The sequence below is a fragment of the Camelus bactrianus genome, chromosome 30, assembly GCF_048773025.1.
Source record: "Camelus bactrianus isolate YW-2024 breed Bactrian camel chromosome 30, ASM4877302v1, whole genome shotgun sequence".
NCBI lineage: Eukaryota > Metazoa > Chordata > Mammalia > Artiodactyla > Camelidae > Camelus > Camelus bactrianus.
Window position 1 is genome coordinate 22,241,116 of NC_133568.1, and position 24,560 is coordinate 22,265,675.

General features: G+C 37.0%; 1 protein-coding gene across 7 annotated transcripts in view; it reads left to right on the forward strand.

Moving 5' to 3' along the window:
• CDH7 (cadherin 7) overlaps positions 1-14,733 on the forward strand; it is a 120,260-nt gene extending 105,527 nt beyond the window's left edge. For 5 of the 7 annotated variants that reach the window (XM_074355142.1, XM_074355143.1, XM_045510571.2 and 2 more), the window contains one exon: positions 5,562-14,733. In XM_074355142.1, the coding sequence (XP_074211243.1) occupies positions 5,562-6,055 (494 nt within the window). In that variant the 3' untranslated portion in view covers positions 6,056-14,733. The remainder of the gene's footprint in view (positions 1-5,561) is intronic. The other 2 variants (XR_012503266.1, XR_012503267.1) reach the window with 2 other exon arrangements.
• Positions 14,734-24,560: the final 9,827 nt, after the last annotated feature.

Sequence of the window (24,560 nt, forward strand, 5' to 3'; positions counted from 1 at the left end):
CATTTTACAGTTACAGCACATTTCAAATAAGGATGTTTACATTTCCAATGCTTGTCCACCACTCATGGCTAGTGGCTACCAAGTTTTGAATAGTGAAGATTTAGAGAACTCTTTACTAAGAAGAAATTCTGAGCAATTAGGAAATAGGGTTTCTTGGTGAAGGCTGACTTACCCTTCAAGAGTGTCATCTGTTCTGAGACTTTCTCTGAGCATCCTGGCTCAGAGGATACCTCCCATACATATTTTCTGAGCGTATGTTATGATGCTGTCTATTTCATTACATAATAACTGATTTTTTATACAAAATATTGAACATAATGGCAAGAGGTAACTGCATGTTTCCATAGCACCTTGCCTGTACTTTGCCAGTTTAACAAATGTAATTGAAATCATACTGTCAAGTACTACTCTTTGTGCTTTAGATCTGTCTTTGTGGAATAAGATTGCTGCCCTTCCAGGGCTTACAGTTTTAGAAAATCTGTGCTCAGTAAAAAATATTGTTGAATCAAATGAAACTCTGGCATTAACCTTTTGGCCATAGTCTATAAACAGTGGGTTAAACTTTAGAAAGTGATGTCCAACAGATTTATATATAAAGTCTTGCAGTTTGATGTAAAACAAAAACATATTAGAGTTTTAAGGGTGGGAAAAATAAATGCATTAATGGAAAAAGTTGATCTTTAATATAAATAGCTTTGTTTAGCAGCTGGTGCCATTTTATGGTGATCAGATTCCGTCTGCAGAATTCTACCTGGTTCTGGGCAAACCATGCTGTTCGCCTCTTAGAAGTGGACTGGGAAAGTGAGACTGAAATACTTCTAAGGTGACTGAGGAAAAACTGGGTTCCAGTTGCAGTGTCTGGATGTGCACCTGTCTCAGTGAAGTTGAGAATAAGGGCGCTCACTAGTTATAGTATGAATTTCTAAATCCTCCACCTTCCCTTTTATCTTCTCTTGGGTTTGGGACAGCGGTGCTGCTCTGGTCCGCCTGCTCCGTGCACCCCTGCACGGCTATGCCTTCTTACCTTGACTCCCGCGATGATTTGTACTATGTGTGTCTGTGTATATGTAAGCCACAAAGTTTGAGCTGCTTGGATGCAGGGATCCTCTCCTGTTTTGATTTTGCCAGTACCCGGCACTGTTTCCTGCATACTGGGGTCCTCCAAAAATGCTGAATTGAATGTTAAGAAACTGAATTCTAAAATCAGAAATTTAGGGCAACATCATGCTTTTACTGCTGCAATGGCATCCTGACTTCTTCTCTCACATCTACTCCCTTCTTCCTAACATTAGTCCAATCACAATGATTATTTTTAAAAAAGATAAATCTTATCATATCACGCCTTCCTTAACGCTTGTTGGTTCCTGAGCCTGACGGCTGCCTGTGTCTCCCAGCTTCTCTCCCACCACATTGGCCTCAACCCTTGGCTCACCAGTTGACTGTGCCGAGAATGTCTGTCCATATCACCCCATCCCAGCCCTCAGCCCTCTCTTCCCCTCTGGATCTGTTACCCCTGGCATATATCCTTAAAAGATATCTCCCCCTTTCAGAATAGCTGTCACTGTTCAACATTTACATACAGTTGTCTTATTTGGTTAATATTTGTCCAGGCCATTTAATTGTAAGCTCCACAAGGAAGTATATTACATCCACTTCTGTGTGCAGCACTGTGTCAGAACACCGAATGCATACAGTAAATGAGTGGCACGTACTTGTCAGATGGAGATAGAAATTCACGAACAACCAGCACAATGTAAGTACATGCCCAGACTTCAACCAGGTCTAAATATTTTCTCCTGTGTCCCCTCAGAAGTATAGTCCATGTGACAGGAAAGACGTATGATAAAAGCTCTTAAAGTATGTAATCTTGTGCTTACTTAGGCAGAAAATGCTCTTTTGAATGCAGGGATTATCTCCATAGCTCCTGAGGAGCAATTAAGACTTGTTCTACATAAAGGTTAAAATTTATTTTTTATACATGCTCAAGTAGTTAGAAATTAAGATTCTCCCAAGTCATTGGCATGTTAAATTGTCTAACCTTCTAAAACACTTGCCACTTTTTCTCAGCTTCAGGCAAGGTTGGGAACTGAGACAAACTCCATAAGGTATGACTCTCCCTACTGGGTACTGTCCCTGTGGGCTGACACACCCATGGTGCTCACAGATTCCAGTGTAAACGAGGGTCAGAAGGCAGGTGGATTGGTAGTGTGAAAATACATGGACAGTGGAGTAGAAGAAATACTTGTGAGAGATACATACATATATGACAAGAGTCATTGTAATTATATGAAGGACAGAGAATGGAGAATTTTGAAATGTTCTGCCATCTGAGACACTGACTTCAGTAAACAGAGCATCTAATTCAACCATAATTCTTACCTTCTTCACACCCTCCTTCATTCTTTATGCCCATTCACTTCTTCCATCCTTTTGAACTCCATTGGACACTTGCTCCCCTCAGTTTTTCTCTCCACTATGTCAGTTCTCATTTTCATCTCCCTCAACCCATCCACCCATCACAGTTCTTTCTGACACTCATCTCTCCATTCTGTGTCTTACTTGGTTTGACTTCTTAAGAAGAAGCCATTCTTGGTCTGATTTCTGTTGCAGTTACTTTTATTTCCGGTGACTATGTTGTTGTTGGTCCCCCCCCTCCCCGGTTTCAACATTATTAGCATCTTGCTTCATGTATTTGTCCCTCACACTGGCTTTCCTTTGGGGGAATATTTTAAAAGAAAATCCCAGCAATCATGTAATTTCAGCCTTAAAAGCTTCAGCCTGTACTTTAACAGATAACACACACTCTTAGTCTACAACAGCCCCCTACCTTCATTGCCATTCTTTCCTCCCAAGTCATTTTATTTTTTTTTTTTTACGTTTTAAATCAATTGTACTTCAATTAAAAAGCAAACAAGCAAACAACCCATTTAAAATATGGGCAGAAGAACTGAACAGACATTTTTCTCTTTTTCCAAAGGAGGGAATGCAGATGGCCAACAGGCACAGGGAGAGCTGCTCCACAACACCCATATCAGGGAAACGCAAAGCAAAATCACAGTAAGACACCATCTCACACCTGTCAGAATGGCCACCATCAAAAAGAACACAGATAGTAAATGTTGGCAAGGATGCGAAGAAAAGGGAACCCTTGTACACTGTTAGTGGGAATGTAAATTGGTGCAGCCACTATGGAAAACAATATGAAGGTTTCTCAAAAACCCAAAAACAGAACCACCACATGGCCAAACAACTCCATTCCTGGGCATATACTGAACAAAAACAAAAACATTAATTCAAAAAGATACATACACACCAGTATTAACAGCAGCACTACTTACAATCACCAAGACATGGAAGCATCCTAAATGCACATCAGTAGATGACTGGATAAAGAAGATGTAGCACATATGTGCAATGGAATACAACTCACCCATAAAAAGGATATTTTGCCATTTGCAGCCCTTCATTCCCCCCCCCCTTTTTTTGTACTTCAAAAACCAGAATTTTATAACTGGCATAAATATTTTCATTGCATCAAAAACAACAAAATACCTAGAAATAAACCCAACCAAGGATGTTACCTATACTCCGAAAACTGTAGAACATTGATGAAAGAAATTGAAGGTGATACAAAGAAATGAAGGTATCTTATGCTCTTGGATTGGAAGAATCAACATTATCAAAATAGCCACACTACCCAAAGCAACCTACAGATCCAGTGCAACGCCCATCAAAATACCCAGAGCTAGAACAATTCCAAAATTTATATAGAACCATAAAAGACCCCAAATTGCCAAAGCAATCTTTTGTAGGTCTTTTTTTCTTCTTTCTTCTTTTTGTTCATTTTTCTTGTAGTCTGATGACTAGAGAAGTTTCTTTAACATTTGTTGTGAAGCTGGTTTGGTGGTGCTGAATTCTTTTAGCTTTTGGTTGTCTGTGAAGCTTTTGATTTCTAGCTCACTGATCCATTCTTCTGCCTCATTTAGTCTATTCTTGGTGGCTTCTAATGTGTTATTCATTTCAGTAACTTATTCCACTCTGTTTGGGTATTCTTTATATTTTTCAACTCTTTCTATACTCCTTTTGAGTTCTCATCTCCATCATCATCACTCTAAATTCTTTCTCAGATAAATTGCCTATCTCCTCATCACTTATTTCTTCTTCTGGGATTTTATCTGGTGCCTTGGCCTGGAAGATATTCTTCTCTTGCCTCATGTTGTCTGTTTTTCCATTTGTATTTTTAGGTAGGTTAGTTACATTTCTCAGCCTTGGAGAAGTGGCCCTCTGTGGAAGACGTCCTGTGTGTCCCAGCAGTACACTCCTCTCTTGTCACCCGAGGGCCAGGGTCTAGCAGTCCCAGGGAAGAGTCTGGCCTGTGTTTGCGGAATCCTTCCACCAGTTTTGGGACTGTTCTTTTCGTATTTCTGGTATCTGTCCCTGGTGGATGAGGCTGGACTAGAGGCTTAGCAGGTTTCCTGGCAGGAAGAGTCGGCACCTGCCCACTGCAGTATTTGCACACAACCAATGCGTATCATCCCCTGTATCATGTCTAGATTACTCTTAATACCTAATACAATGTAAAAGCTATAATAAATAGTTGTACATATAACATAAATGCCATGTAAACAGTTACCTGTGTGTAGCAAATTCAAGTTTTGCTTTTTAGAACTTAACTGGCTTTTTTTTTTTTAATAAATATTTTCAGTCTGAGGTTGGTTGAAACCTTGGGTCTGGAAACCTCCGATACAGAGGGCTGACTATACTTACTAAAAAGCAGAAAAAGTATATTCAGTTTATTTAAAGAGTAGCCAGTGTAGTTGTTCTCTTGTGCTTTCCAGTGCGATTGTGTGCTTTATTATTTATTAATTTTGATATAGAAAGAAATATTCCCAATAGTAAAGGGATGATTGATTTCTTAAATCTGTCTTTGGGAAACACAAAACTCTCATGAACTGTATTTTCTCTCTGGGTCTGATACATAAAAAGGAAGTTCAATGTTTCATACTGAAAGTGGGACTCTATCCTGGAGAAGCTTTTAATGTGTGTCTGTGGTCTAACGTGATGGATTTTATTTAACAGCCAAGTTTTATAGACAAATACCAGGCATTGCTTCAAAGAACCTGACCAATTCATTTCTGAAATTGCAGTTGTTAAATTAGACCCAAAACATTTATGAATGTCACTTTGCCCTTCCAGCAATTAAGAAGTTCAAAAAAAATCCCTTTGTGTCTCGTGGCTTTGAAATTATTATGTTTATCTTGAACCGGCCTTTGAGTTGGCTCTGTCACATGCTTTGGAGGTCACATTAAAGAGGGAGACGTCAATTCTGAGCAGGTTTGGGAAAGGGTTTCTTGATGTATAAAGGGGCTCTATTTTAAAGGTGTTTTAGCAGTTTTAGCACATCTACTGCTGTGTCTTCCCTGTAAGTAGTCAGCCCATTCATTTCCCTTTAAAGAGCAGAAAAATCTGAAGTCAACATCAGAGGCTTCATTTCACCAGGATGCAGCGTGGTTGGTCGGTGAGTTGACTGAAATTTTCCCTTTGCCGTCTCCTCGTTTCAGTGCTCATCCTCCTGATTGTCACGATGCGAAGACGGAAAAAAGAGCCCCTCATTTTCGACGAGGAACGAGATATCAGAGAAAACATCGTCAGATACGATGATGAGGGTGGGGGCGAGGAGGACACCGAGGCTTTTGACATGGCCGCGCTCAGAAACCTCAACGTCATCAGAGACACCAAGACCCGGAGGGACGTGACTCCAGAAATTCAGTTCTTGAGTCGACCGACATTTAAAAGCATCCCAGATAATGTCATCTTTCGGGAATTTATTTGGGAACGACTGAAAGAGGCTGATGTCGACCCCTGCGCACCCCCCTATGATTCCTTGCAGACATACGCGTTTGAAGGAAACGGCTCAGTGGCTGAATCGCTCAGCTCCTTAGATTCCATCAGCTCAAACTCTGATCAGAATTACGACTACCTTAGTGACTGGGGGCCCCGTTTTAAACGACTCGCAGACATGTATGGGACCGGCCAGGAGAGTCTGTACTCATAGCCCGGAACCTTCATTGGAAATGTACTGAAGAAAAAGTAAAAGCAAAAAAAACAAAAACAAAAACAAAAAAACTACAACCCCAACACTATATACAGAAAATAAGGACTCCATTTGCTAGAGAAAATGGTTGTAAATATTTCCCCATTTTTAACTGTTTAGGTTTCTGCCTTGGTGAAGCGTATCTTCATTAGATTTATCCAAGGGACTGCACTGACCACAGCCTCTGAGCATTTGAAGGCTTTTTGATAAAAAGAAATGCTCAGTGGTTTGTGAATAGATAGCAACTCTCAGATACCTGCAAAGGCACCTAAGTTCTATGAGTAAGGAGAGCCCTGTGTCGTCGGTGACCCCAGGATGTCCTGTGCACGCCTTCATGGTACTGGCAGTAAGAAGAATGAAAACATGATGTGCCCTTGAAAAGTCCTGGAACTTCCTGCATATCAAAACGTGGGATAAATTTAATTTACAGTGATGCTTTTAGCTTGCTAGATTATAGAATCCAGCAGAATTTAATCGCTGTTGGGTTAGCAAATATATTTTATTTAGCAATATAAAAGTTTTTAGGAAATCCTCCCCAATCCTCCAATACAAGCCAGTAAAATCTGGTTTAAGGCAACATAAACCGTTGTTTAGCCAAATAAATTCTGAAATGTTCCAAATACGAAAGAGGTCAATCATTCTTAACGTTTGCAGCCGTTTTGAGATGCTTGTGTAGGTATGAAAAAAAGTTGCTGTCTATTCGTTGATTTTTATTATCTCTTCTGATTTGTACAGGAGAATATCTTTTCCTTTTTTTTTTATTTGACACATGGTGTTTATTTATTTTGGAGCTCCAGTCTCCACTAAATTCAGGTCCCTCTTACTGCCTGATGATATTATGCTCATCAGACATGCTGATTTTTCTCCAGTCTGAGCTACACAAAGGAAATGAACCATAGAAATGGGAAGAAAAAAAAAAAAAATAGTGGAGCGGTTGAGCCCTGTTGCTGCTCACATCTCCAAGAGGAGCACCACCCCAGGGGCGCAGAAGTTGTCTGAGCCATTAGAACTCACAAAACACTGGAATAAAATATTTCTATTTTAGAAGGAAGATTTCAGAGAAAATTGAGATTTTTCTTCGATGCGAGATTTATTTTTCAGGGTCACAAGTTCCCTATGCTCCAAAGACTTTGAAGAGTTTATTGTCGTCCGCGCCCCCCCCCCCCCCCCCGCATCTTCTGCTACAATATTACATTAAGGACTGATTTTTTTAAATATATCTTAAGCAACATCATGTTATAAATTTCAAAATCCATCTTTAAATTCTGATGCAAGTATGTTCCTCAAGAATGAATCAAGCAATGTATAATTTCCATACCGGTTTAGATGTGCCAAAGGTAAGGAGAGAAATTTCAACTGATCACATGGGTTTAAGTTTGAGGAAAAGAAGAATTTTATGACTAAAATAATATTTCTACCTAACATTTTTTCCTAGATGAATACAAATTTAATGTGAATATATTCAAGTAAGAATGAATTTATTTTTTTTCTTTCTTTTCTCCTTTTTAAACAGATTTATTGTTGGGTTCCTAGTAAATCTACAGATCTTGGACACTGTACAGGAAATTGTGCCCTGAAAGTACTTCTTTATGAAAGACAAACACTGGAAGCAGAGTATCAATATTTTGATTCCATGAGGAGAAACTCTGTAGGATTCTGTAAAATCGCAGCCCCTCCCCCACTTGAGAAATGAAGTGCGTGAAAGTGGCCTTCAGCTTCTAAAAATAAGAAACTCCATAAACCCAGTTACCTGCGCTCAGAGTCCTTTGGTTTGAGTAAAGTTTCACAGACCCTGTTTCATGACTAGAGAGATGCTTCTTCCCATATTAATATGCATATACATGAAAAACCAATTTTGTACCAGTAGAGCCTGTTCATGACTTTTAGTCATATATGGAAGTTTTTCAGATTAAAAAAGGAAAGCAGAGTACGCTTACCCAGTTTTAAAAAATCAGCGTGAGGTGCAGGAATTACATAGGGGTTAAATCAGCAAGGTGCTGAGGATAGTTTTGCCATCATCCATCCCCTTGTCTGCAAGAAGATAAAACAGTACATTGGGATTATGGTGTCAAAACTGCTGACTGTTGCACATGTCACTAAATGGAAGTTTGAATGTACTTTAGAAAAGGAACATCACATCAGTCACCTTGCTTTCTCTCCTTTTAAAGTATCTATTTTTTCTTTTTTTTTTTTTTAATTCGTATTTGCTAGTAATAGATTGGGAGGAAAGGCTCAGATTTAAATAAAGATTTGAAATTCTTGCATATACTCAACTGCTATTTTACGTGTGGAAGATTATAACAATATAGTATGGAACTTGATTCAATGGTATTTAAAAAAAAAAAAAAATCTTGAGATGGCTGGAAGAACTTCCCTAATCTTGATGGGATTTCTATGAAGCACTCTAGCTAATCTTAATTGTAAATGGTGGTGAATTTGTTGTTATTTTAAGTTTTCTTTTTCCTTCTGAAATCTAAGGCTGTGTATGTTTATCTGACCTAACACTTGAGAAAGAGGTCCTGTTGTAAACCCAGAGACTGGAACGGTTCATCAATAAAAATCAATGTTAAAGCCAGCTGGGAGATTCTCCAAAAGCATTTAAATAAATACCTGTCACCAAATCACTACAATTCAGGGTGTGCTGGAACCAACTCCCAGGAAGCAATTATGCACATCTTTTTCTATCTCTTCCATTTTGACAGTTCAGCCATGGTGGTAATTTTTAGACCACCGTGGAAATCAGCACACACTACCTTTTTTTTCCCCACCCTGGAGAACCAGTTGTTAAATGTTTACCAATACTTCTCTGCTTAAATTACTTTATAAAAGGAAACCACATGATTGTAAATACAGTGTGAATGAACAGGATATCAAATAATGGCATAAAAGGAATTTATGCTTTATTGTACTACTAAATGTGGATACGTGTGGTAGGGATTTCCTGGTATCAAATCCTTGGAGCTACGGATAGAAAGGAGAGGAGCCTTTGTTATGGGAAGGAGTAGCTTAATAAATCCAAGTGCAGGCATCAGTTCAGGAAGTCAGTAAATTTAAGTATTTTCCATTTGTCCACCTGGACATTAGAAACTCAAGGTACACAAAGTAATGCATATTTTGAACAATTTAAATTCTTACATTTGCATTTTATTTGTTACTATCTGTGTAAAGGAAATACGCGAATTGCTATCCTTAAATAATTTTAAGCCAGCATAACGAATATGAAAACTAAATCTTATCAAGAAAGTGGACTTTTGGAGATCAAGCCTAAATTATGATTCTGGATACACAAAACAGTGTCTGCGTTAAAGTGTTATTCCAAGGGCAGCTGCAGACTACAATCAGGAAGGAGACAAGAAGAAAAGATGCTCTGTGGAGACACTGAGTAGATCTTTCTACAGGCGATAACCTACATGACCCTGACGGAGTTCTGACTTTGACAGGAAGCTCTGCAGCCTTGATGTGAGGCAGGCGGGAGTTGTGGGTGGGTGACTCCTGGACACAAGCAAGAAGTACTAGTGTTGAGGTGATGATAGCTGCCTTCTCAGTCCTGAGATGTTTTAAATTATTTTCAATTACACTGACTACGCTGGAAGACAAGCAGGCTTTGGCAGTTACGCTCATGTCAACGGTGTGGTTATACAGCATAGGGGTGATATTTGGGTGATGGCCCACATGCCCAAAGAAACTTGTAAGCAAGTAGACAGCATAATATTCAAATATGAAATCTAGAAGAGCTTAAAATAAGTCAAATGTATTTCAAGAGGCAAAATGCATCTTGTTGGAATATTTTAAAGCTTCTGAGCACTAGATATCAATCTTAAAATTTTCCATTTTAATTTGACATCTACGGACTTAACAAACTGTTTTAATTACCTAATTATTTCTAAATCACGATTTGAAGGTTTATTTACAGTTGATCTAATTAAAGCTGATTAACAGAAAGCTTCAACTTACTCGTAACTCTTTCTGGTCAGGGATGCCTGGGGGCACGAGGGATGGACAGGACAGTTAATAGATAAGGAAACTCAGTTTCTATTAGTCTGTATAGTTCATTTGATCTTAAGTATACTTGAGTCAGTTAATTTAAAATCATTAATACATATCATGTGTCTCTGCCACACTGTATGGAAGTTTGGCAGGGAAAGCTAACACAGTAATGCTAGCTGAATAATTGTCATTGTAATCAAAAGAGCAAGTCAGGAGTAACAGCATTTCCATTTTGAGTGAAATTGAAATTGTTTCAGAGGAATGGGATTCGCCTTTAAGAAAAATGGGAGTTATCTGAGGCTGTGATTTGGCAGGCCCTGCAAAGTATAATTCCAGGAGTAATTTTTCAAGCAAAAACAAGACAGCCAGCATGTGTGACAGTGTGACACTTTTTCATTGTTATGCCAACTTGTACTGGCTCAGAGTTTAACTGAAAAGAACAGGTGTGTATATGTGTGTGACAGAGAGACCTGGGGCCATAGGGGTGGATGTATGCCTGAAGCAACCTTAAAAAAACAGGCTAATATTTCCTAGTTAATGCCAGCGTATCACTGTGATTGAGCAAGTGCCTATCAGGGCATAAGACTAGAAAACTTTGATCAACTGAAGGGAGCGATATTTTATTTGCTTTAAATATCTAAATTAGGAGAAGGATTTGGGTGCTACGGGGGAGAGTGAGCTGAACCGTCTGGATAACTGCCTCATCTTCCTTTTATTGCGTAGATGCCATCTCACTGCTAACACAGGACATGGAGTGTGAATCACTTGCTACGGAAGGTCACCGGGCGTTGGCCGTGGGAGTGTGTCTGTGGCTATGAAATCTGGGTCAGAAGCCAGATCCAGCACATTTTTGCTTTGCCATGAACGCCATTCTAATTCTCTGAACCTCTGTATCTTCATGCTTAAAACTGAGTTAATTACTATCCTGTCTGTTTTAAAGGCTTGTGAGATGATGGAGTGAAAATGCTGTGTAAACTGTAAACCACTGTAAAAATGTAAGGCATTATTATGGAAAATTATGGACATTATGTAATAAGGTTGATTATATTTATTGTTAAGTGGTGAACACTGATTTCTGTTTTTGGAAATATGCATTAAGGGGGAAAAAAACATGCAATTAGTATCCTAAATGGGGAAAGAGCACTCAAAGAGACAATTGGCATAATTAATTGGAGCCACTTCTCAAAAACTCTACTCAAAAACAGACCTTATAAAATGCCTTTAAAGATTAGGACCCAACTCAAACTAATTCAGTCATTAATAAGAATTAAGGATATCAGCATGAGCAAGGGATTACAAGTAGTATTTTTTTCCCACTCACAAGGATGACTAAGTGGAATCTGATCCCAGCCTCATTACAGATGACAGAAACCCCAGAATAGAGAAAGATTATTCCAAGAGAATAATGCACGTGAGTTAGGTGATCTTCCAGACGTCCAGAGGAAATAGTGAGGTTCTTGAGAATTCAGTAATGTTTGCCAGTCATGAGTGGCATATGTGTAATTAATAATTTATACACTTCAAAGAATTAAAGTTCAATAATATTGACTTAACACGAAAACCATCCTGTACTCGCTTTTGGATGACTTGAAAGCACGTTCAATATCTTCCAGAGGCTTATTTTAGCCTTTTATAAATGAAGAAGAGATCAGAGATTAAAAAATAATATGCACAAGGTACTACGGCTTTGTCGGTGACAGTCTGCTCATAAAATGAGTATTAAGAAGCCTTCTACTTCAGGTGTTGGTTATCTGGTTAGTCAAAGCTCATATGAACAAGCATTATGAACAAACACATTAACAGCCATGTAACTACTGAGAATATTGGTATGGCATACACTCAAAATTTATTCTCATGTTTTCATTGTATTCATTAATGAAATTACGCTGCTAATGGCATATATTTTTATCAGCAGGGAAAATTGTGTGATTCCCTACCTTACTGCTACAGGCTGTATTTTTTTATGAATATAAACACTTTTTTGTGTGTCAAGATCTGAAATATGTAGCATATTGAATATGACCAATACTTCAAAAGTAACCAGATTTTTAAAACTAACTAAAATAGCAGTTGCATTTTACCTATAATAATTTTAAAGGTAAAAAAATGGAACAAGAACTCAATATACAAGTTTAATATATATTAGGCTTCAGATTGCCTTTACGCATATATATAGTGTTGAATATTATATACTGAGTGTACACCCGTACATATCAGAGACACAAAATCTGATGCTAAATGTTACAGTGAAGCAAATGGCTTTTAACATTTTGTTTTTATTTTTTAAGATAATTATGACAATCAGATCTAACCTCTACAATTCAATTATGTGAGCATGCTGGAAAAAACGCTGCACATTTGTAAAGCTGTTCTTTATTGCAGATATCAGAATCTCTTTCTCAAAATGTCAAGGAATGAGCAATTCACAGACGTGAAATACACAGCATAACTTTCAATGAAACAACCAGTGCCTATTTTTGAAGCTCTATTAGTTATGTTAAAATAATCCGTTTTTCTGCAATGTTTTTGCTTATATGAGTCACTTGAATAAATGGATACAAAAGAGTTTCAAAAATGCTAATTCAATTGACCACAAAATCAACCCTGAACATCCAGTTCCACTTGGCCTTGGAAATGACACACGAAGTACCATCTGGAGGTCGGAATCTACGTCAGGACCTGACGAGACTGTTTTTGTTCGGCTCAAGCACTCCCTCTCGGGCAGACAGTCTCCTAGAGTATTAAGTAGTTGAGTTATTTTTTTTCAGCCAACATAGGAAATAAAGTACTGTTTCAGAACTCCACTAGTGTGTACAGTAAACAGGAACCAAGTCAGAAAACCAGGCAGCATTAACAAAGGTGCTCAGTTTTTTGCCACGTTTTCTTGATGTGTGCTTTGCTGTGTTTATAAGATGAAGAAACATTGTTGCAGATTAAGTGCTTATAGAAAAAACAATTTCCCAAATTCCTGGTAACAAAAGACCTGAGCTACCGTGTCTACTTCTATAGTCTTCACTCTCAGCTGGGATGGTAAACGCCAACTTGACTTCCAGTTTCTACCTTCTGACCACTTGGTACAGAAAATGAGTCCTACTGTAATTAAACTTGGATGTTTTCTTCTGAGTGACTGATTTTTATATAAAACTATCTTTAAATGTTCCACAGATATGTCATTTTAAGTTTCTGAGCAATCTAAAGCAATATGTGATTTCAAGTTTCTTACAGATCTGTGAATTGCCCAAGAAAGGCAATGTTACACTTTTTTTTTAATGGACAAAAACTGAAGCCCAGAATAATTGTACCTTATCGAAGGAAACATGTGAAATAACTGGCAGAGGTGAAAGAGGAAAAAAAAAACCTTAAGATATTTTGCCCATTATATATTCTATTTATTGCAGAGATTCAAAAAACTGCTTTTCCAATTTGGAAGGATAAGAACAGAGTTGAAACTCATTTCAAAGTCAGAGTCTCCAATCTTACTTAATTAGCCTTCAGTTTCTTTACGAAGAGTTGAGACTTCTTTATTCTTAAAAAATATATATCCTAACTGGGAAAATGGCATGAAATTCTATGTTTCAAAATAATGAGAAAACAGGAATATTTATATCACAAGGAATCTAGCACTTCATCACTGTGTTCCAATCCAGGGCTAATCATCACTCTGAGGCAGTTTACTGTCCTAAGAATGGACAATAGCACAGCACTATGGCAGACTAGATATTCTGAGGACTCACCCTCTCTGCAGATTCCTCAGCTTTTTACTGCACCATTGACTCACAAGAGTGTTAGGAGAATTTCGAAAAGCCCCAGACTTTGCAAAAAGAAAGAAAAATTAAAAAAAAAAAAAAAAAAAAAGCTAAATACCATGAAGATGCTCTATACACAAACAAGGACACTGAAGTTGGGCGGCTGTCAGCCAGCGCTGGGCTTGTGGAAGGCAGCAGGGCACCTGCATTAGGGCAGGACCTGACACCACACCAAGATCATTTGAGGCTAGTGGTACCCCCAGTCCTCAGATTACTTTCAGTCAGCTATGAAAGAACGACTAAATATCACCAAACAGAAGAGACCACCCACCGTGAATGAGATGGTTCACAGAAACCCCCAAGAAGTTCAGATACTGTAATTATCAAAAATATAAAAAGAAGAAGCCATGTATAAAATGTTTAAAGAAGTCAAAGAGGGGATAAAATGTAAATAATAGAAACATGATCAAGGATGAGGATATTTTTGCCAAAGAATCAACTTGTGCATTTAGAAATAAAGAATGCAACCTTTGACACTAAAGTCAGCAGACAGTATATAGTGCATCTGACACCGTGTGAGAGAGACTTGGTAAACTAAGAGACAGATCGGCAGAAATTGCCTAGGTTGCAGTAGAGAGAGATTTTTTTTAAAAGCTGTAATATACAAAAACACACGGGACAAGGATAAAATTTGGAGGTCTAACCAGTCTTTACACATCATGATCTCTGTTACTCAGTATTTCAGTAGAATGTTTAACTGCCTTATTTGACTCTCATCTTTGAATGATGTTTTAACCTTCCCCCTGTGCCCCTGACATTATAAGAAGCTGGACCCACTCTACACTACGCAGTTTGATTTATTCAGTCAGTGATCCACTTAATAAACATTGTTACAAATGTAGGAAAGTGTATTGTGTGCATCCATCAAAACTTGCAGCACACCTATGAAAAGTGAATAGGATGCCTAAGCCATTTGAATTCAAGTCAGATCATTAAATAGAGGCCCTGCTTTATTTTTTCTCTCAGGGGTGTTTGGATGACTTCATCTGTGGTTACTGAAGAGCAAAGTGAAGCCCTGAATTTTGCCTCTGCTTGAAAGAGGGTTTACTTATATTGGACAGAAAGGATGCAGCATAATAAGGATACAAGTGGCATAAAGCAAGACGATGGTTAATTCTCTCCCAAGTCCTCTCTCCCCATCCCCTCCCCCCAAATCCTCTCATCAGTGTGTCCAGAGCCAGCAAGGGCAGCCAGTTGAGGACCGGGCCGTTTGTCAGCTCTCAGTCACTGAGTCACTAATTCTGACTTGTGTCAGATTCTAGGGAGCTGTAGACATCTTCCCTGAGAAATTCCATGAAGAAAGCTGAACCATGCTTTGCCATTTCGCAGTTTGGGAGTACGGGGGGTTCTCTCAGTTCTAGTTCAAGGGAAAAACTGCTGTGTTATTATCTATTTTTTCTTTGGAGCATCAGAAGAAGGCTATAGGTGAGCACGGTGTTACTGGGACTTGGTCTCATCAGAGAAGTAACCAGGCTGAGTTTTTAGGACAGACACAGATCCCTTAACTTTGCATTTGTTTCCATCACTAGAAAGAGTAATAAATACGACCTATTCTGGTACCTGATGGGGCAGCAGAGCACACAGAGGTCTACGATCACGTGGAAGGAACCACAAAGAAGCTTCCTTTCTATAAGCCTAAGAAAGGTTCCTGTTCTCACGCTTTAGTCTGAACCTTAGGCTAATAGCTAGCCTCTAAATTGAAGATGATTAGTAAAATAATGTGAAAAAAAATTTAAACAAGTATTTCTTTATCTTAATATGCATTATTACTTTTATTTTATATTATTACGTCAGGAGGCCTAAATCACATAAGTGCCCTTTTACTGAAACTTAGAAAACTTATTGATACGAAGTTTATTTTACCATTATTGCACGTGTGTTTTCTGAGTCTGTGTGTTATTAACAGTATTTCACCTACAAGGAAAATGAAACTCAAACGGTTTCTAAGAATTGGCTAACATTCCAGAAACCTCAAGTGATGGACCAGGAACCTAAACTCGGCCAAGACCGTTTTTCCTTAACACTGTTATTACTTATAATTTGAAACTCAGTGTTATGATACCATCATTTCACCTATTAGATATATATTATTGATCATCAAATTCATAGGTAATTACCGGCAATTAAAGCTTGATTTTCCTCCAGGTTAATATGTGGTCAGGGGGGAAAATCCTTAAAAGCATGATCTGTTATCTCTATTATGTCTTAATGAGAAAACATGTGAAATGGGTTTATAGTCACATTTATGCAGGAAAATCTTTGTTAAGTTTTAAATATTATTGCACCTTCGCAACATCATGTTGGTGTCGACACAAATCAAACAGAACTGCAGAGGAATTTCTGAGAGAGAATTTGGGCAGCTGGAAAATTTGGGTGTGGAGGGCTGAAGTGTTACGGATCAGGGCTAGAATTACAAGCTATGACTTAGAATTCATTATCTAGTGTTGAACACACTGACTTTAAAACAAATGCCAGTACCAGTAACAGGCAAGAGATAGGTGTGTTGCAGTAATTGCCTTAACACAGGTGTTTGTAACTGAAATCCTCTTGAAGACTATTCTTATGCCAACAAAGAGGAAGAGATGTGCACAGATTGGGTCCATTCTAACACCGTTAAGAGGAGGTTCAGAAAATGCTAAAGTAGAGTCCTGGCTAACAATTATTATTCGAATTAGTCATAATTCATGTCAAAACCCCTCCCCCTCTTCAGCTCAGCCTCTTTAAATCTCGCCGTTTATTCATTAACTTTAGAAGTGTTTCCTTAGCATCTACCATTGGCTAGGTGGTCAGGCAACAGTGAGTGAGAAAGACATTATTACGTCACGCCTACTTGACAGTGTCTCTGAATGGGATTCCTGCATTACCTACATCGGCGTAAGTCACCCTTACTAAAGAATGACATTCTTGTTAAAAACATTTAGTCCTGCAGACTTTATAATATACAATCAGAATTAGAATTTCTGGGAGTGGGAGCGTTTGCATTTCAAAACATCATATTTCCCTGAAATGCCACTAGGAGAGTGTCAGCAGGTGCCTCTGTCAGATTCTCCACCATGGACACCAGCAAAAAAAAAAAAAAAAAAAAAAAAAATTCTTTAAATATTAATACTAAAACTATCCATGGACCCAACTGGTCTCTACATTGGGTAAGGAAGGTTTTATAATTATCAGTGATTTTGAAGCGTTTCAAATTGTCTTTTGGAATTTGAATATCAAAATGACGGCTAATAATACGGATTATAAGCTACTGAATAAGATAAAATCCATGAGTCCATGCTAGTGTAAACAAATACAAAATTAGGGATAAAGAAATGTACTTCCCTGCAAAAGAAAGACAACCAATAAATACTTAAGGGCTAATGAAGCTAAGAAGTTATCAATGGATATTAAAACCAGTGTGTACCGTCTGATGATAAACATTATGCACATACATACTCTCAAGGTTTCTTCCCACAAGTATTTATTAATTACAAAGGGAAAGTAATAGCTTTACAGTGGAGAAATCTGGTCACTAACATTACATCACAACAAACTCTTATCAAATGCCCCTTTCTATGATACACTGAGAAGTACACAACATCACTTTTGTGTTACTCCTAACCAATGTATATAATTTGTTCCTATTCAAGCAGATACATGGTGCAAACCTATATTGAGAAATATTCTCCAAAACAGTGAGTCTATATTTTTCAGAAATGTCAAGCTGAAGACCCTTTTTTAAAAGCTAGAGAATGTTCCAGGTTGAAGGAAAATAAAGACATATAAATGTAATGCATCTACTTTCACAGTTAGAAGGCAATTTTTTTCAAATGTTTTTATGAAGCTACAACCTAAGGGCCAGTTTAGCCTCTGCCAGACCACAAAGTGAAAACCCTTTTATATCGTTTGTGAATAACAAATGGAATCTTTGATCACAGTAGGAATAGAATGTTAAATAGAAATAGCATTATCTAGTACCCATGATAAATTAAACTAGATAATTAAATAAAGCATAGTGAGAGACTTGTATGTGACAACGCTCGGGCGTACAGCGCAGGCTTGGAAGTCGTTTCTATGGCGATCGCCCAACTACTGCTGATCACAACGCAAATTTCCTTTTCCATGTGACAGTGTATTTTTTGTTATAAAATTCTAAAAGACGTGTTATATTTATATTAACCAACAGAATGAGTTGGCACTAGCTAATATTTCCACCAACCCATTCTTTTTTTCAAGTAAGTGTAAGTTTGGTAACAAACATTTTCACTTTTTTTCTATGATGTGAATGACAGAGTATCTGATGGGCTTACATAGATTCACTTAGTGGAAATCTATGTATTCACTTAAGATTATAAATTTTCTTGAGCACATGCTACCTGTGGGACTATGTCTGCTGTAACAAACATGAGGATGTGATTTTTAAGTGGTCTGTCATTCACTGTTTAAAAAAAAAAATGTCCTAATGGTTTGAACCACAGCTAAGTAAGTGTTTGGTTATTTACTGTCAAAAATTCTAATTGATAGAGCCAGGCTTGTGAGCGAAACATTTTGTGTATTCTTAAAAATAATTAAGAAATTTAAATTATTATATATAATCAGAGGTTAAATTGCCGAAGTACACTTTAACAAAATAAAACAAAACAGGGACCCCACACTTTCTGTTTTAGTGGCTGGCAAAAGATAAGACATAATTACAATTTTATATGAAATTTAATACCATTGATATTTTAAAATCTTTCCCTGAAGCTTAAATGCTCTCAACCCTTGACTACATTATCCACATGCATAATGTGCTCGATGGCTTTATCTTCCCTTTATTCCTTCTGCCTTAGATAAGATTTATTAAGATGTTCAATCACAGAATTATCCTCACTTCCTGACAGCATCTGATTCATAGCAAAGCCCAGCTTTCTTCGACATTCCCCCAAATCATCTAACCCAAGTTCCAATAATATCTTTTAGGTGCTCAATAATTCATCGTTCTCGAATAGCATATATATATACACATTAATAGTAGTATGTTGCAACTGATGATAGGGAAATGAGGAAGTGGTTGCAAAAGAATGTGGAATGTAGTGTCAAGGGAGGGTTTTTCAAAGAGGGGGCAATAGAACAGTATTTCTGTAAGGTGATGCCAGGGAGATCATGTACGTCCTGTCTCTGAGGTGAGAGGAGAAGGGGTCTAGGACCTAAGGGCTAGCCTCAGGGGAAAGGCAGCCTGTAAGGGGCAGCCTGAGGGAAGGCCGGGCACGCCGCTGCCCACACAGGCAGACCGACTGACGTGGGAACATGCACAAGTTCTCCCCGAACTGCTGCCGCTCTTGCAGAACTGGAGAGCAAAGTCGTCCGCGGAAAGTGAGGCAGGGTGCAGGCTCTTGATAATGGAGGAGAGAAAAAGTGAGAAGTGGATTTCTAGGGTGAAGGAGAAGGGGGAGGACTGGCGAAATGGAAGAGGAACCCTGGCAGCAGCAAGGGCTCAGCACCCTTGAACTTACTGATCGTGACCGAAACCCAATAAAACCATGCTACCTTCCCTGCATGATTCTGGACGAGAGACTTGCTTCTCTGTGGCTCAAAACTTTCATCTACGCAGTGACCACAACAATAAGGTCTACTTTATATGGATGCTAAAAAAAAAAAGTTAAATATATGTATACTTACAAAGTACTTCGAACAGTAGCCAGCACTCCATTCACTAAATAAGCAGAAATCTTACAAACTGAAATCTCATTTTTTATCACAAGTTGCTTTGGAAAAATGAAGTCAAATGGGAGAGCCAATGAAGTAACCTCTCTTCATGGCCTATTTGCCAATATGATTATTTCTGCTGGTCCTTTGGGACAGTCTTTGTTCGGTAGATCATGGTTGGCAACTTGAGTGACTTAGATCATTTAACTCTAAGCCATTTATGAATGAAAGGACTGTTTCCATTTGCCCAAACATAACATTTTTAAAAGTGTATCTAATACTGACCAGTATATATAAAATAGATAAACAAGTTTTTACTGTATAGCAAAAGGAACTGTATTCAATATCTTGTAGTAGCTTATGGTGAAAAAGAATAAGAAAATGAATATATGTATATTCACATGAATGAAGCATTGTGCTGTACACCAGAAATTGACACAACATTGTAAACTGACTATACTTCAATTTAAAAAAATTTAAAAAGTCTAGAAAAGTATTGACAGAAACATGTTTGAAAATCTGGAGAAAATTTTAGTTCCAGACAATGATAAAGCAATCACTTACTAATACATTAATACATTACTTATGTGGCCAATTATCAGGGTTAAAGAATTCATTATTGCCTCCTTTATTTATTTCTATCAGAGAGAGAGATCTTAGGCTGGTATTGTCCAACAACTCTCTATACCCATCACCAAAACAAAGTCCCAAAGAGAACATACTGAGTGTGTCCATTTAACTGACATGACTTGAAGGATTATTGTGAGATATCAAAGGACAGCCCCAGTGTGAAAGCCCAAATTACTACTCATCACTGACTGCCCCAGTTTTAATATTACATTTTAAATTGTTGAGATATTTATTTATTGCCTTTTAAGCTTAAATATTGGTTTTTGGATGGCTAAAGATTTATTTTTAGAAATCTGTGTTCACAGATTTTGTGAAATCTTTAAAGAGCCAGTCTATTGAATGAAAATTCTTTCTCAATCCTATAAAAATTCAAATAATCAGACTTCCAAGAGAAATAATTTCTCTGAGGGATTTTATTGACTCTGGCATTCCAAATATATACAACTTCTTGAAAGAAGTAACCACTGTGATAATTTTATTAATAGAGAATTTGGGGATAGCAATAATCTAAACTGGTCGAGCTCACGTCTTTCAGAGCAAAAAAGCATGAAGACAAAGAACAGTGCCTGAGAACTGCTTAGATGCTTCACAGGAAGAGCTGAGATCCACCCAGGAGAAATAAGTTTCTATTAAAATATGACAGGGCATTTAAGTACACTGATCATCTGTTCTCTTTGGAGATACGTTCGATGGGAAGTACTAGTGATGGAGTTCTTTTTACTTTAAAAATTGCTGTTCAAAGCTTTCCTTTTGTGTCTCAAAGAATTTTGCCTTGCTTTACAGGCAATACCCACAGAGAAATAAAATGACTTTGTGTGATATTACATTGCGTTTTACAGTCAAGGACACTGTAAGGATTTGTGAATTGTACAAAAAATCAAAACATTCCTTTTCTTCCAAGAACAAATAAAAGGTTGAACAATGCCTGATTCTGTTCTTCTGCACCTACTGCCCTGCCAAGGCTAGAGATGATGGCAAAAGTATTAAGACATTATTTTAAACTTCTTGATAATTACTCATTCTTTTTTGTACCTATAGAGTAAATATAGATTAACTAGATAACTGTGCAGTACTTTGTACATTCTGGATTTTAAAAGTTTTTTTTATTATGCATTATATCAAATTTACCACTGTATGAGTGGAAATTAAACTTTATGTAGTCTTTATATTTTGTAATATTTCTTCAAATAAATCTCTCCTATAAATCGCAAAGAAAAAATAGATAGCTAAGTTGAAATGTGGGAAATACTTCATAACTTCAAACCCTTTGAGAGTATATGAATGTGGGATATTGTCTTCAAGGGAAAAAAATCTTTTCTGACTTATAGAAAATAACCTTTATGAAAACCAAATTTAAAATAGGAAATATCACATGAACAAAGAAAGAAAAGGCAACTTAAGTTATCTCAAATATTTAATATTGATAATTTTATTTTTCTAGCCTACAAATACTGAGTCAATGCCTTATTTTGTTATTCAGACTATGCAAACCACTGGGCTTTAAAGTTTTTAAAGGTTTTAAACACCACCCAAATCACTAATGAAAGAAAAGAAGCTAGATTGCAAGTAGTTATCTCCTTACGTACATCTGTGTATGTGTATGCATTCATTTGTGTATGTCTATACACTGCCCTCATATTCAAGTTGGCTTCCAAGAGTCAAGTCGTGAATAGCAAGCAATGGACTATTTTACAGGATGGGAGATTCTCAGCCCTTTGCAAATTTCTAGGATCCATTATCTATGATTCTGGAAAAATAAAGCAAATTCAGTACTATTTGCTGAATCAATTCACATGAGGACAAAGGGAATTATGTGAACAGTATTTGTTTAAACGTCCCTAAAGAGATCTTACTGGTCTTTATTCCTAGGAAAGAGATTTATCTAATGGCATTCATGAAATTAACTATATAAAGGATTTTTGATACCTTTAGGCATAAACTTTTACAACACACTGACAAGATCCTACAGGAATATTTGTTTTTCTAGGTATGTCTGTACATTAACACAAAAGAAACTCCTCTATTTTTATTTTTCAAGTTTGTTTTGAACAGTAGTTAAGACACCCTTTTAAAGACTTCTGCATAAAGCACATACTGTTTCAAGTAGAGTACTTATTTTTGTGCAAAACAATCGGATGTAATCCTGGGGCTCAGAGAATAGAGCTATCTCGAAAGGTATTAATACAAAAGGTATTAATATATTCTCTTCGAGCATTTCTGCAGGTATCTTTAGTCTTTGACCTCCAATTTCTAATGTTCTTTGTATTTTTTTCAAGCTTTATACTTAAAGCTAAAAGAAAAAATCAAATGGTTTCATTCTTAATTTCACATCATTTGCCAGCAACAGAAAGATGTTTTAAATAATGTGTTTATACCGCCCCAGTGTCATGATTCTAGAGTTTTTGCACCATAACCTCTGAACAGCTCAGAAATAGGATGTCATGTTGGCAATTGCCTGTATTCATCGGAGAACTGTTAACTTAGATTTATTAAATTTAGTGCACTTTGGAAAATGTAAAATTGAACACAGGAGACTAAAATATAAATTGTATTCTACAAGCAAATAAATCTAGCTCTTTTGAGCCTCTAAAATAAGCATAAAATACACAGCGGGATGAAAAGAGACCATTTCGAGGGCAATCGCTAGTTTTACAAGGATGCCTGTCCCCTTAGCAACTTGAAAATATATGGTGGTTTGCATGCTCCACGATTCTTTTGCTCTGTCTTGTGCTTTTTCACCTTTTATGAGATTTTCACACTCCAGTCAGTGAAGAGCTGAATTAGTTTGAAATAAGTTTAATATTCATGCTAGAAAATAAGTTAAAAAGGAATGGAGTTTGGTGCATGATGCAAATTATATTCTGAAACTGTGCTTGCATTTTGATGGTGCAATATTATAAACAAATCAGATAATCATGTAGGAGAAATTCACATCAACCTGAAGAGTAATGACAAACACTGCAGAAATTATAGTTCAGAAGTATGCAGACAGTCCATTATTTAGAACAGAAAAGACTGTTTTATAGATGACAGCTGTATTCACCAAGTATATTTCAATTCAGGATGGAATATTGTAAATTCATTGGCCCATGCAAATGCTTCAGCTCTCTGATAATCACCATGTAATAACGTTTAACTACCTAGATACAGTGCAGAACGTAAATGCAGAGCACAAAGACTGAGTACTTTTCTTATTTTTTTTAAATCAAGATAATTGTAACAGACAACAGAAAAAACCATAGAAGTTGTAAGTTACACTGCATTCTTTCCAAACACAAATACACACATATAAACAGATGCACACATACCCACAATGAAAATGCAGAATATGTCAAAATATGGACTTCCATTTCAGTGGTCTTGAGAATTTTCTATGGCTATATTTAAAAGACTTGAAGTCCTTATTTAAATTTAAAAAGCATTTTTCAATATATCTTTTGCATAGATTCTAAATTATTTTTTATCAAAATTCTAACTAATGAGGGGCCTTCAAAAGTCCTAGCATAAAAACTACTTTAATTTAGAGTAAAAGAAGACAGAATAATATCTTTAAAATAGAAATCATACCCTTTACTAAACCTTATGACAAATAAATTTGCACTCTCTTTGTACATTTTATTTGGGTTAAAAAAATCTAAGAGCTGGTTTAACATGTTTGATGTTCTCAACTACACAGCAAACTTGCTCAGGGACAAGAAGATGTCCTCTTTTCTATCCTCTTCCACTCAGTAAACATGGACACATGCTTCTGAGCTGCACGCAGCCTATACCTGAAGTTCACTGCTGTGAATAAGCAACCCAGTGGAAAAAGAGGTGAGGCTATTAAGATAATTTGAATAAACATTCCATATGATTAAAGACTCATTGAATCCTAAGTATCAAAGCAGTGAGTTTCAGATGAAACATAAACATACACACCCACACACATATTTAGTTTCACATCGTATCTGTGGATAGTCATAACAACATGCTAGAGATATTTGGTAGCATTGTTTTGTTCTATAGTCTTAAAATTCTAATCCATGTTATAATATGTATAACACTAAATGAAGACCTTCCATTTCTGGTAACAGTGGAGGAGTTTCTATCAGGAAGATCTTGTAGGTAACAGTTATATACTCTAGAAATATACAAAAAGTCATTATTTGAAGGTGCCAACGGGTAGATGAAACTAGAGGAAATTTGGCTGTTGAAATCAAAGGAGCACCATGCGTGACGTGTGAAATGATTAAATTCCGAAATTAAGAAATTTGATAAATTAAAATTGAATATTTTTAAACTAGTACAAACCCTGAAAATTAATAATAAAATAACAGATGTGACTAAAAAGCATAAAGATGAAAGAAATGGAATGCTAAAAACAGTCAATTTGGCCA